Genomic DNA, 13,402 nt, shown 5'->3' with positions numbered 1-13,402 from the left:
GCCATCTGTGACAAGTGCAGTCCTGCCTGTGCTGTCTTCCCTCCCTCTCCTGCCTTTCATGTCCTGATCGTTTCCCTTGTTGCTGATTAGGGGACTGAAACATCCAAAAATTACTTTTTATGCTTTGAAAAGGGTTGGGTTTTCAGCTGTGTTCAGTTTTCTTAGCATGCTGTGATATCACACACCAGTGGTGCCTGGATGAAGTGCTGGGAGCACCGTGGGGAAGGAAAAATAGCAGCTGCCCTTTAAATCAGGGTATCAGTAATGTCCCACAGACACACGTGGGCACTTGTGCTCTTCCCTTTTTCTTCTATTTCTTTATTTCTTTATCATCTGCCTTTTTTTGCAGGTATCCGTCAGCTCCAGCTCATCCTTCTGAAGGTTGCCTTGATCTTGGGAATAGAGATCCACGTCAACGTGGAGTTTCGGGGGCTCGTTTACCCTCCGGAGGACCAGGAGAATGAAAGCAAGTAGCACTGAAAGAGGCAGTAGAGAGGGGGAGGCTGTGATAGGATACACAGGCTCCTGCTCCTCAACTCTGCTTGTGACATTTAGCCCTGTCCACGTGCTCCATTAATAAGAACAGTTATTAATCCATTTTTGCTTGGATTTTTAGTAGGATTTGTTTTTTCTAGTGACAAATCCAAATTAGTTACTGTATGAAAAAAAGTCACCAGAAGGACTACACAGAAATAGACCAAGGCATGGTAAATTGTAATTGCTTCTAAAATGCTTAAGCCTATTACATAACATTCTGATAACATTTTAAAACATCCCTTTCTTTCATTCACTGAGGATATTTGTATTGGTGAATGATCCTTGTTATGCTTTTAGTATCACTGTGAAACCTGTTCTCTGATCACCACAGGAGATGAAGCTTACTTGTTTTTTGCCCTTTTATTAATTGTATTGGTAGTGGAAAAGTTTGTAGTGGTCCTTAAAGGAATTAGGGGAGTTTTAGCAGAGCTGTGTCTGCCTCTGATTCACGTGGAATTCCTGCACAGTTCAGGAATAGCCCTGTCAAAAGTGTAGCTGTCCTGCAGGGTTTCTTGACTGATCATGTTGAAAGATTTATTGATGGTAAGAACTGGTTTTAGCTAGTTTTTTCTATTATTATTGTAATTTATGTTGTCATTAACTGGAGTTTATCTACAGGAATAGGTTGGCGTGCATTGGTCCACCCCAAAACCCATCCAGTGTCTGAGTATGAATTTGAAGTAATCATTGGAGGGGATGGCAGGAGAAACACCTTAGAAGGTAATGGTGTGTCCAGAATTCACCTTCAAACAGAACTTAAATTTGTTGCAACAGAAGTGGCTTTTAACATGCTAATCCATATCTGGAAAGACACTTGACAAGTGATAAGGAGATTAAAAGTCCATGTAAAAACCAATTTGTAGCAAAGACATGGGTGGTCTTTGTTTTCTTCCTCTAAACTAAGACATAAGAGGTTTTGATCTGCATAATTTTTCCTACATTTTTTCTTTAGTTCAGTAGTGTCATCACTCCTACCTTCAGATGTAGCAACTGAGGTATTAAATATTATTCTGTGTAACAGAGAATCCCATATGAATTTTTTTAATGGAAATTGCAGCTTTGGGAGCAGAGATGAGAGAGTGGGTGGTGGGGAGCTTTCTCCCTAAACAACACTGAATTTTCTGATGAAGCAATCGTTCTTTCCTCTGTGTAGGAGTTTGTAACTCCCCAATTCCCTTCTCTCTCTACTTTGTGAGTGCCCCTGTCTGTGGCATACTGAGCCTTCTCTGAGGGTGTGTCTGCTTTTCAGCGTTGCCACTTTGTCCCTCCCGCAGGGTTCCGCCGGAAAGAGTTCCGCGGTAAACTCGCCATTGCCATCACAGCCAACTTCATCAATCGCAACACCACAGCTGAAGCCAAAGTGGAAGAGATCAGCGGCGTGGCCTTCATCTTCAACCAGAAGTTCTTCCAGGATCTGCGGGACGCCACAGGTTTGCCAGTGCTTGACGGATTTCCAGTGAAAGCTGTTTGTCTTTGTTATTACGACTTTGAAGCTCAGATTTGTGTTTAATTGAGAAACAAACACCTTGTGCAAGGCAGTCATTGCTGCCTCTGACTTCCCTGGTTTTGCAGCTGTTGTGCTTAAAAAGCAGATGTGTGTGTCATTTGGGCTCACAAGTGGAGAACTTACTTATGGTTTTCAAGAAATCAAAGCCCTAAATGGGAAGAGGTCATGAATCCAGAGTTCTGCTTTGTAGCACTCCACATCTGAATGCAAACCTTAGAGTGATGATGAATGGTTATTTTAAACGAGGTAGCTTTATGCAGGTGAAATGTGCTCTCTGTGGTTTTGTTGACAATTCAGGTTTTAAAGTCACCCAGAGCATGGGAGAAAGTTGCTTGGCATTCTCTCTGACTTTTCTAACCATGCAGTGTCAATTTAATTTCTTCAGGTAGAACTTCTGTTGCACATAACTCCTGACTTGTTCCTTCACTGCCATGTCTTTTGTTCTGTCACAAGGCATTGACTTGGAGAACATTGTCTACTACAAAGATGATACGCACTACTTTGTCATGACTGCCAAAAAGCAGAGCTTGCTGGATAAAGGAGTGATACGGCATGTGGGTATTAACTTCTCCGGTGTTCTCTGTAAGCTAAAATTGTGGTGACAGTTTACTTTTGCTAAGGTGAAAGCAGCAAAATGTGCTTTTCCTCCATCACATAATGTTGTTATACAGTTGTTATTTTAGAATATGAATGTAATTGTGCTCTAAAAGGCAGTTAATGCCCCTCTGAAGTATTTTAAGCCATCAGACGAGTGTTACAAAACCTGTCCTTTTCAAATTTGTCTCCCATTGTAGTGTTCATACTAAGATAAAATATGCTGAAGACACATTTGATAGCTTAGTTGAGCTTGCCTCATTTTATGGGAATGAAAAGCGCTCAAAAGTTTCTTAGCCCTTTCCCAGTCAGAAATGCAAGCAGGACCGATTACTGTTTGCAATAAAAGATTTATAGATTTTCTCCTGGAATCATTAACACAGACAGGAATGAAAGAAACCAGCAGGCAAATTTGTTTGAGTGGATTTGTCAGAATTCTAATGCCAACTACCACATATACCAATCCTAAAATAAACCCACGGGTTTGACCATGGCCCTTTCCCTTTGCTGGTTTTGGCAGGACCACGCTGACACGGAGGTCTTGCTGTCCCGGGAGAACGTGGACCAGGAGGCTCTGCTGAACTACGCCAGGGAAGCAGCGGATTTCTCCACGAACCAGCAGCTGCCGTCGCTGGACTTCGCCATCAACCACTACGGGCAGCCCGACGTGGCCATGTTTGACTTCACGTGCATGTACGCGTCCGAGAACGCGGCGCTGGTGCGCGAGCAGAACGGCCACCAGCTCCTGGTGGCGCTGGTCGGGGACAGCCTCCTCGAGGTTGGTGTGCACCTGCTCGGAGTGAGCACAGACTGTTGCCCTGGTTTTTCTGAGATTTTTTAAAGCCTTCTACTTGCTTGTAAGATGGAGTCAGTTCTTTAGCTACTGTTGCAATATTAAGGGTCAGTCTTTCACTTTCTCACGCTTTGGAACACAAACAACCTTTCTTGTTTTTGTTCACTGTCCTTTGCTTACATATTTCCAGCCTGAAAACAATGTTGGTTGACAGCTGGCACAGCCAGTGGGGTGAAGGGGTAGTAACCCCAAGAGCCAATGTGCTTTCAGACCCACAAAATTATAAAAGGAAAGAAATAAACAGGCTGGCTCTCTTTTTCTCGGTGGGGAGCAGCTTTCACTGAAGACCTCTGCCTCTGTGTGGTTGATTATTGCATTCCGAGCAACACACAGACCTCTGCACCATCCCTGGAGCACTGGGAGTGCTGCTGCAGGGAAAGCTGCTGTTTGCTGTAGAGGAAAGTGGGAGGTTTGAAGGAAGGGTGGGAGTGTTGGGAAAACAGAATTTTTAGCGTGGTGATGATCTCGCTTAAGAAAATGTGTGCAGAGCTTTTTCTGAAGTTCTGTCTGTTCCATCTGCTTCTTGTTGGGACAAGTTGACTCTCTACAGAACCTACTGTAGGCCTGCTAATAATTAGCATTTTGTAGTTGGTTAAAAAGTACTGCCTTGAAGAGAAGCTGTTAAGGCACTCCAGGCTATGAATTATTGTTGGGAATAGACATTGGCTTTGGGAGAGCTCATGAGCTGTTCACCATACATCTGGTTTCCTCTAAACCTGTGGGACTGCAGCTTGAAGCTAATTACTGACTTGTAATTTCCCAGCAGATTACTGCCTGAATATGTACTTGATACTTGTTTAAAATTTTCCCTAAGTGATGCTTTTCCTTTCTCTGCTTTTTTTGTTTGGTTTTTTGTTGGTAACCTGTAATATCAGCCGTTTTGGCCGATGGGAACTGGAATAGCCAGGGGATTTTTGGCTGCAATGGACTCTGCTTGGATGGTACGAAGCTGGTCACTCGGAGCTAGTCCTTTGGAAGTTCTTGCAGAGAGGTAATGGAGAAAGTGAATACATTTGCAGTTCTAGTCCAGTCCTCCAACATCTCATCATTCATTCCAGTTTCTTTTAGTACAAATATGTCAACAGGATGGGAGATACAGACTCTCACTGTTTTTAGAGAGTGCTTGAGGGTATAATTCAATTGAAGGAAAACAAATTTCAAAGGATTTGATAAACTGAAGTATAGAGAGAAGTAAGAAATGTTGCTATTGCTGGTTCTAGTTTTAAAAGATTAGATGAGGAATCTTATTTTTAGGTGCTTATTGATATTACATGGACAAAGTGAGCCTGACTAGCTGTCACCAGCCTTTCAATGGCAAACCAGATGAAGATGTAGATGCCTTTCAACTACCAGATACAAAAATCTTGCCATCTCCCATTATCTTGTGAATACTTTTTATTATTTCCTTTTAAGGTAGCTGTGACTTGCTATTTTTCACGTTGTCCTTGGTCACTTTGTTTCATGTAAGCCAAACAGCATTTTGTCTCTTTTAAGAGTTGAATTCTTGCAGTTTTAATCAGCTTTGCCTGAGTGTTGTTTTGGTGACTCCAGGGTGCTCTCTTGGAGATCAGAACTCGGGTAACTGGAAGATGGAATAAGGAAAAGCAACAGTTTGTAGCTCTTATTTGAAACTTCAACTGCAGCTTCTGACCATCAGGAACAATAGCATAATTTCTAAAATTGCACAGTGGCACAATTCATACTTAAAATTCCATTTGTTTGAATTTAAAAAAGCAGTGAGGAAAATAATACTGCTGTTGAAGCCGGACTCCATCACCTTTCCATGAGCCACTTTAGACAGCAGTAAGATCTTCCCTGAGCTTTCTCTTCCACATAAACTCAGAATAAACTCAGTTCTCTTGGCCTCTTCTCACAGGGCAGATGCTCCAGGCCCCTTGGTGGCTCCTTTTCCTGAGCCCTTCCTGTGTCTCTGTGTCTTTATTGTACTGGGCAGCAGTTTCACTTAGTGTATTGTTCTATTGTTCTCGTCCCTCCTTTGGAATTCTGAAGTTATATTAAAATGCAGATTTTAATATGCTTATGCTGACTCTTAGCTATGCAGTGTCTGAAGTGGTTAGATTTCTGATTTGAGTGTTTATCTCTCCAGAGTTTACTTAGCCATAGTAGTAGTGATACATCTCTTAAAAAAAACCAACAGAACAAAACCTCAAACCAGCCAAAACAAACCAAAAATCCCAAACCACCACAAAGCCTAAACAAAACAAACAAACCAAAACAAAACCCCAAACTTTTTGTGTGTGTTATTTTCCCAAGGGAAAGCATTTATAGGCTGCTGCCTCAGACCACCCCCGAGAACGTGAGTAAGAACTTCAGCCATTACAGCATTGATCCTGCCACCCGCTACCCCAACATCAACGTCAACTTCCTGCGGCCACAGCAGGTAAACCTCACCTGGTGCTGCTGGGGGCTCGTGGGCTGCAGGGTCTTTCCTCACGTGAAGCTGGGCCAGTGTTTTGGGAACTCAGAGTGGTGTGTGTGTAACATGGAAGCAGTGAAAGGCAGTCAAGAGCAGACTTTTGTACTTGAGCAAATTCCTTTTCAGGAAGGTTTGATTTTGATAATTTTAACTGTGATGTAATGATATGGGAAACCTATAAACTTGTGTTTTCTATGTGTGCACGTGCATTTTATTTGAAATAATCCAGTCTAGCAGTCTGTCATTGCAATTTGGTATCCACTGAGCAGCAGCAGTCAGCTGGACTGTTCAGCACTGATGAGCTGATCCTTGCTGTTGTGAGGTTCTTGGGGTCAGATTTTTGCTATCTACACGTACTTATCTTCATTTTTGTACCTTAAGATGTCTCCTTATTGTCTCCTGGTTATTTCTGTGTGTATCTGGGGTGTGTGACATGTTGATCATCTTAAATATATTTTTGTGTGTCATTTTAGGTACGCCACTTGTATAATACAGGAGACTTGAAAGACATTCACCTGGAGATCGAGAACTTTGTGAACTCCAGGACACCAAAGCTGACTCGGAATGGTAGGCCTGGCTGCTGTCCTCTTCCTTTTGGTGTTCTGGAGCTGGATCACTGCAGGAACTAGAGAGCAGCAGGGCTGTAGGGTGTTATTACACCAGTCTCTGCTTTTAGGAAATATATCCAGCAACTGTTTTGTCAACAGTCTGAGCTTACAAATTTTCAAGTTTCCAATAACATGGGAATTTATTTTTGTTTACCTAATTTCCCTTGCCTTATAATAATGTTAATTTTCTAAGCATATTTGTTTGTATAGGCAGTTCTTTCACCTCATTTATCTCTAGCAATGTCCTTGCTTAAAGTGCAGAAGCCTGGACTGAGTTCACTCTAAGAGTACACTCAGAACTCTTACAAATGTAACAAGGTGTTGCTTGTGCAGTCTTGCAGGTTCCTGCTTTCCTTTTCTTCATCTCATCTCTCAGCTAAATGAAACCTCTACTTTGCTTGCATTGTTCTGAGAGCTAGATGCCTTGTGATAAACATTTCAGTGTGTGTCTACTTGTCTCTGCCCTGAGGGGTGTGTCAGACTCTTCCTTTTGCACGCCTTGTCTTGGGTGCCCAGAGAGTGTTTTGGGATTCCCGGAGTGGCTCTTTGCTGCTGAGCCTCCCTTCCACTGCTGAACAATTGTAGTCTCTGCTCTTTGCCCTGCAGCCATGTCCCTTCAGGCTGTAATCTCATCAGATCTTCTGCTGAGACAAGGTCAGAATAGGTCAGTGCTTTTAAAGGAAAGTTTTCAAGGGAGAAGAAGTTGTTACAGAAGTACATTTGCAGTTCTCCCTCTAGAAACAGTGTATCTGGGCTTAGAGAGCATTGCTGCTGTATGTCCTTTTGATCATACTTAACAAGCCTTTGCAACTGTTTTATATTTCCTGGGGCTCTTTTACAATGGCTAGAATGAAAAGTCTGGCAAGTTCCAACTTAGATACTTTTCAGCAAATTAAAAATACTTTATTGGATTTAAAATAGATATGATAGTGTTTTTCAATGAAAATAAGAATCCTGTCCTCCGTTACCCATTGTAGAAGGAGCTTGCTTTTTACATTAAGGATTTGCTTGTTGGTTTGTGGGGTTTGTGTTGTATTTAGAATTTGAGCTGTTGTGCATTTCTATTTTGAAATGTGCTATTTTTTTTACAGAGTCTGTAGCTCGCTCTAGTAAATTGCTCAGTTGGTGCCAGAGGCAGACTGATGGATATGCTGGTGTTAATGTGACAGATCTCACAATGTCATGGAAAAGTGGCTTAGCCTTGTGTGCCATTATCCACAGATACCGTCCTGACTTAATGTGAGTAATTGGCTGCTTCAAATAACTGGGAAGAGCAGGAAATTAGTCATGTTTGGAACTAATAATATGGAGTTGTGACTTAAGAAATGGCTTGAAATGAATTCAATTAAACTTGGTAGAAACCAATGTCCAGTGATTCAGTGACAGAGTGAAAGGTCGTGATAGCCAGATGAATTTGGAAATAAATGTGTTATCATTTTCCCTTCTGGATGATTTGGCAGAATTAAGCTTCAAATTGGTACTGACTGGAAAGCATTATTGACTGACAGATTTTATGTCTGAAGTGAGTAAGGAACAGTTCATAGCTTCAGTTAAATCTCTTGTGAACAAGTCTCTGCACAGTCCTTTTTAAATTTCCTGTCTAACAGACCAACTCTTTCCAAAGGTTTTCAGGCTGCTCTTTCTAGAAGTAGTGACCCACAGCCTAAATAGAGAGGTTTTTACTGTTTGCACAGTGACTTGTTGGTTGGGTGAATGGCAGAGGTGTTCTCTTCAGTGTGGATTGGGTAAAACAGTGTCCAGATTCTGGAATGGGAAAACACTGGCTGGAAAAAATGACAGTAGCAAAGACTCTGGTACTTTAATCTGAAATCTGTTCCCAAAGGGATGTCAGAACAAGTAAATTCTAGAGCTGTACTTGAAGATATAATCCACTGTAAAACACATTGAAAAATGATGGAGTTATTCCAGTCCATATGCACTGAATTACTTCTGTATTAGTGTATTTGAGTTAACCTGAGCTACACTGTTTAACAGCTTTATAGCTTGTGGAGGGTTCAAACAGCTTTTAAAATGGTTCATGCAACTCTCTCTCATAGCTTCTTATGTAGTTAGACAAGTTTTGGAAAAAGCCAGCAGGACAAAACTATGGATCAGTCAAGAAAAAGGGACAAACAAGTCAAGATTTAATTTAGTTCAAAGCACACAGAAGATTTTATGTAGGGGAAAATGTGTAATCTTCCAGCAAAGGAGGAAGTGGAGATGTATTTCAGAGCATAATGCTTTTTAAGAATAAAAGTCTAGGTTTTTAGGAAGAGAAAACAAATTTTAAAAGAATGTATTTGAGCCAAAGTTCACTGTAATTAAGTAGCATCAAGTTTGCCATGTTGGTGGCAAATAAAAATAAGATTTCAAGTGGGGAAAAAAAAAAAAGATGGATGTCTGAGTTCTTTCAGAAGACAAGTTTCTACTTGATTTTGTGCAAGGCCTGTTTTTGCCCTCTGCAGAGACTTTGATTCCTTGGACGAGCACGACGTGGAGAAGAATAACCAGCTGGCTTTTGACATTGCTGAGAAGGAGTTTGGAATATGTCCCATTATGACTGGAAAGGAAATGGCATCTGTTGGAGAGCCAGATAAGTTGTCGATGGTGATGTACCTGACACAGTTCTATGAGATGTTCAAAGACACCATCCCCTCTAGTGGTAAGCACTTTGGGGCACTTCTGTCACGTTTAAAGGCTGCTCCAGGGTGCATTTGTGTGCTGCAGTTGCCTTCATGCTGCTTCTGCATGAACAGAGAGCAGTCACTCACTGCAGCTGTACACAAAATGTTACTGGTGCTGGTAAAGACCATGTTAGCAGCAGCAGGAGCAAAAGAAGGAGTTAATATACAATAATGTCCTCAAAAGTTCTTAACTCACTTCTTATCAAGCACTACTTGTTAAGTTTTCTGCTTTCTTACTATACTTTGTTTGTCTTAGCTGATGTTAAGTGCCTTGCTAATAGTTGTTGAACAGGTAATTTCAGAAAACAGCAGCTGAGTTTTTTACATATTTATCATCTGTGAATGGTGATGCTAACTTCAGGCCGATGAGGAAAAAACCATCTTTGATCAGAACTGAAAGATGTCATTACCTAACCCAAATCAATATGGCCAGCCTCTACATATTGATAATATTGTTACAGCTCTTTAGTACTGATGACCTCAATTCACATGTATCTCTCTGGTGAGGGGGAAAAATTAAATTTAATAGCCTTAAAAAATACAGTCTGTCATGTGTATTATTTCTAAAACTCTGGAGTCTTTTTAAGAATACTGATATTCATGTTCTTTAAATCATGCTTTTGAAATAAGAAAGTAAATAGTGTAAGCACAGTATCTGTTATGGGTATAAACCCTGAAAGAACTGCTTTGGGTAAGGTGGAAAAGCAGAATAGCTGAGGAAGGTGTTAATTGTAGACTTTAGACATTTTGTACAGAGAATTTAAGAAAATGCTGCTATGTTACAAAGAATCAGTGAGTCCTTCAGTTGTGTATTTAACAACAGAAAAAAGAATTGATGGAAAACAAAAAGGGATTTTTAGAAAAAGGGATTTTTCTGCCTGTGTTCACTAACAGACAGCCTGGACCTGAATGCAGAGGAGAAGGCTGCCCTGATTGCCAGCACCAAGTCTCCCATCTCCTTCCTCAGCAAGCTGGGCCAGAGCATCTCTCGGAAGCGCACTCCCAAGGTGACAGCCCTGGGACACTGGGCCTGCCAGTGCCACTAAAAATGCACCTGGTAGTGGTTGTTGGGGGAGCTGGTTCACCAGCTCTTGGTATGGGACAGTACAGGAATTCATGACTGCAAGATTGCATCTGTAGTGTGTACTCTCAGCAGTGTATTTCAGTCTTAAAAACTTTAAAACTTAGCCTTGTGGTAGTATTTGGGCATATATTTCCTTTGAGCTGCTTGCTCAGGTTTCAGTGGTTTGAAAGCGTTGGAGCATTGTCCAGTTGGAGGCAAGAATCTCCTAAGGAGTGTCTAGGAAAAAAACATTTTCTTAAATGGAGAATGAGCACTGACAGTTAAATAAGCTTTGCAACTAAACTGATTCCGTGCACTGATGACATTTATCTCAGCCCAGAGAGGTATGAGAGTTATTTTTGGGTTTTTTTTCCCTACTCTTTCTGTTTTCAGGACAAAAAAGAAAAGGAACTGGATGGTGCAGGAAAGAGGAGAAAAACCAGCCAATCTGAGGATGTAAGTATTGCAGTGAGAGGTGTCAGGGAGCAAAATAAATGGTAGGTACCGTTTTCCCAGTTCAGTTCTTTCATTTTTTTTAATATCCAGGCAGGGTTTACATAGGATTTTTTAGATAAAATTTAATTCTTCTTCAGAGGTTACACTGTCATGGTTTCTTTAGTGCAAATATTTTACTAATGTTTGTGAAAGAATACTACATAACAAATGAAATGTTTCAGTTCCCTGATACTGTTTTTATTGCAAATTACTGTGGTTTGCTGAGGACATCAGCACTCAAAATTCTCAGTAAAGTCACGCAGTATTGTCAGAAGTTTGATGCATTTTTAAACTTTAACCTTGAATTGTACAAGAAGCATACATTTCCAGTATGCCCATAAGGCAGTCTTACAAATGCAGTGTTTGTATCCAAATGGGTACAAGTGAATTAAAATTCAGTGCTCTGTCTTTGTTGTTTGGTTCATGTCAAGGGGTTCACAGGGGTGTTTCAGCTGAGGTCTTTTTGGTAGGGAAGTGTATCAAGTAAGGTTGAAAAGAGAAATAAAGTTTAACAGAACATTTGACTTGCCAAAGGAAATTAAAATCTGAGCTTTCAAGTGAGGTTAAGAGATTTGTTATCTATAGCATAAGAGACTTTTGACTGCAAAGGGGTAGAAAGGAAAAGGTGATCTGGTTGTATCTTGTTGAATTTTGATGTCACTGACTGTCAGGAGGACCTCCCCCGAAGCTACAGAGAAGAAAGGCCCACACTGGTGAGTGCCCTGACAGAGAGGAGAATCGATGCTGCCATTGGCAATCAGAACAAAGTCAAGTCCATGGCAACACAGCTGCTGGCCAAGTTTGAAGAGAATGCACCAGTGCCATCCTCAAACTTACGAAGACAGGTAGGAGATGGATAAAAACCCCTTTGTTTTGGAATTGTAGAGAAAAACCATGAATGATAGCATGCATTCCTCAAGACTGGAAGCTAGTGTTGCTTTTCTACTTCAGAGGCTCTCTTAGAGAAGAGTGAAGTTTACCCAAAGCTTAAAATTTACAAGCACAGGGTGGAGAAGAACTTCCTAAAAAAATCAGTTTCTCTGTTATTGCCCTTATTATGTAATCTTTCACAAACACATTACCAGCAATTTAGTTTCTTTTATAACCACGATTGCTCTTTAAAAGCTTTCCAGGAATGTTCTGCTTATACTGTTTAAGAACAACCATTTGACTTCTGATTTGAACATTTTCATATCAGGTTACATCTGTTTGTTCTTGTGAACTGTGATTAAGCTTTGTACCTGTACGTATGTGCAGCAGATAAATGCCTGGGAGTTTTTTGGCAGTCAGGATGCCTGTGTCATTCCAAGTGAGGCCTGTTTGTTATCCAGGATGGATCTGAGCTGCTGCAACTGCAGGGTGGTTGTCTTTGAAGTGAGATTGAGTCACTTCAAGCTGCTGCTGGCAGTGCAGTGTCAGCAGGATGAGGCTCAGTGTGGTTTAAGTGCCACAGTCCATCTCCACAGCTTGTGCCCAGCTCTGTGCAGCCACGGCCACATCTGAGTGGGGCCTGACCTGGCTGCTTGAAAGGCAGGTCGAGTTTGTCTGTGCCACCCTACATCAGCATCAGTGGTGTAACATAAGCACAATTCTGATGTCTCTCCACACAGTCAAATGTTTCTTCAGCTGCTACACATTGGCTGGCATACTCAGCCAATGATTTGAAGAAACAATGAAATTAAAGGAAAGGTCCAAAAATATGTGAAGTTTCCCATTTCTGGATGTTTTTTTCCTTTTTATATTTTACTCGCTAAATGAATTCCCCCCTACTCTATTTTTTTTTCCTTAAATGTTTGTCTGTCTTACTCTGTATTCCATTCCTATGGCTTTCTTTGAGTTTCCTTCACTATTTTATCTTTCCTCCTTGGTCCCACCTTCCCTACAACCCGCATGCAGCAACCTGTCCTGCCTTACCAAGAGCGTGTTCACAGCCAGGCGTCCAGCAGACGAGAGCAGGGCCGGCTTGCCCCCATTCCCCAGTGGAAGCAGGTAAAGAAACTCACTCTCACTAAATGCACTGACCCCACACCAGCTGTCACTGTTGTGTTTTGAGCCAGTCCTCCTCCAGCACCTTCCTGAGTCCATTGTTTTAAATGACTTTCAGTGAATAAAGCCAGTGTCTCCTTTTGGTGATGATGCATGGTTTAATGTTTCAAAAATATTTAACCAGATTTTCCCTGCCCTCCTGTGCTAGTTTCAACTTACCAAGACTTTCATGGATGTTGCAGCAGAAATTTTTGCTGTAGAATTTCTAGATTCTTCTGTTTGAAAGAAAGGAAACGTGTAAACAATTATGCAAACTCACAAGGTAAAAGATTTCATATCATCTATAATATTAAAGCTCTTCCTTGACATAATGAGTAAAATTGGTTATCAGTTTTGCTATTACTATGTGAAATCTTAGGTGTTCTGTAGTTGCAGGAGACTTTGCTGTGGTTTCCCTTTCTTTAATGACACTTTGTTTAATGCAGCTTTCCTTGCCAATTTGTCACACTTGTTGCTTTGCAGACTCCTGTGTTACTGTGAATTCAGTAAAATTCAGGTTTTCTTCCACAGAGGGGTTCAGAATAGGGACCAACAGCAGAAGAATCAGCAAGTGTCAAATTTTATTTTCTCTCCAGTGA

At 41.2% G+C, this 13,402-nt stretch overlaps 1 protein-coding gene across 12 annotated transcripts in view; it reads left to right on the top strand.

The window, feature by feature from the left end:
• Nucleotides 1-13,402, top strand: part of MICAL3 (microtubule associated monooxygenase, calponin and LIM domain containing 3) — a 167,904-nt gene that overhangs the window by 73,346 nt on the left and 81,156 nt on the right. For 11 of the 12 annotated variants that reach the window (XM_063395117.1, XM_063395126.1, XM_063395122.1 and 8 more), the window contains exons 4-17: nucleotides 350-466; nucleotides 1,156-1,257; nucleotides 1,812-1,967; nucleotides 2,498-2,598; nucleotides 3,159-3,416; nucleotides 4,367-4,482; nucleotides 5,766-5,892; nucleotides 6,402-6,495; nucleotides 7,628-7,775; nucleotides 9,002-9,198; nucleotides 10,115-10,227; nucleotides 10,677-10,739; nucleotides 11,450-11,623; nucleotides 12,675-12,767. In XM_063395117.1, coding sequence (XP_063251187.1) covers nucleotides 350-466; nucleotides 1,156-1,257; nucleotides 1,812-1,967; nucleotides 2,498-2,598; nucleotides 3,159-3,416; nucleotides 4,367-4,482; nucleotides 5,766-5,892; nucleotides 6,402-6,495; nucleotides 7,628-7,775; nucleotides 9,002-9,198; nucleotides 10,115-10,227; nucleotides 10,677-10,739; nucleotides 11,450-11,623; nucleotides 12,675-12,767 — 1,859 coding nt within the window. The remainder of the gene's footprint in view (nucleotides 1-349; nucleotides 467-1,155; nucleotides 1,258-1,811; nucleotides 1,968-2,497; nucleotides 2,599-3,158; nucleotides 3,417-4,366; nucleotides 4,483-5,765; nucleotides 5,893-6,401; nucleotides 6,496-7,627; nucleotides 7,776-9,001; nucleotides 9,199-10,114; nucleotides 10,228-10,676; nucleotides 10,740-11,449; nucleotides 11,624-12,674; nucleotides 12,768-13,402) is intronic. The other variant, XM_063395127.1, reaches the window with a different exon arrangement.

This window comes from Prinia subflava, chromosome 4 (genome assembly GCF_021018805.1).
Source record: "Prinia subflava isolate CZ2003 ecotype Zambia chromosome 4, Cam_Psub_1.2, whole genome shotgun sequence".
In the NCBI taxonomy this organism is placed as follows: domain Eukaryota; kingdom Metazoa; phylum Chordata; class Aves; order Passeriformes; family Cisticolidae; genus Prinia; species Prinia subflava.
This window is presented reverse-complemented; position numbering and strand designations above follow the sequence as displayed.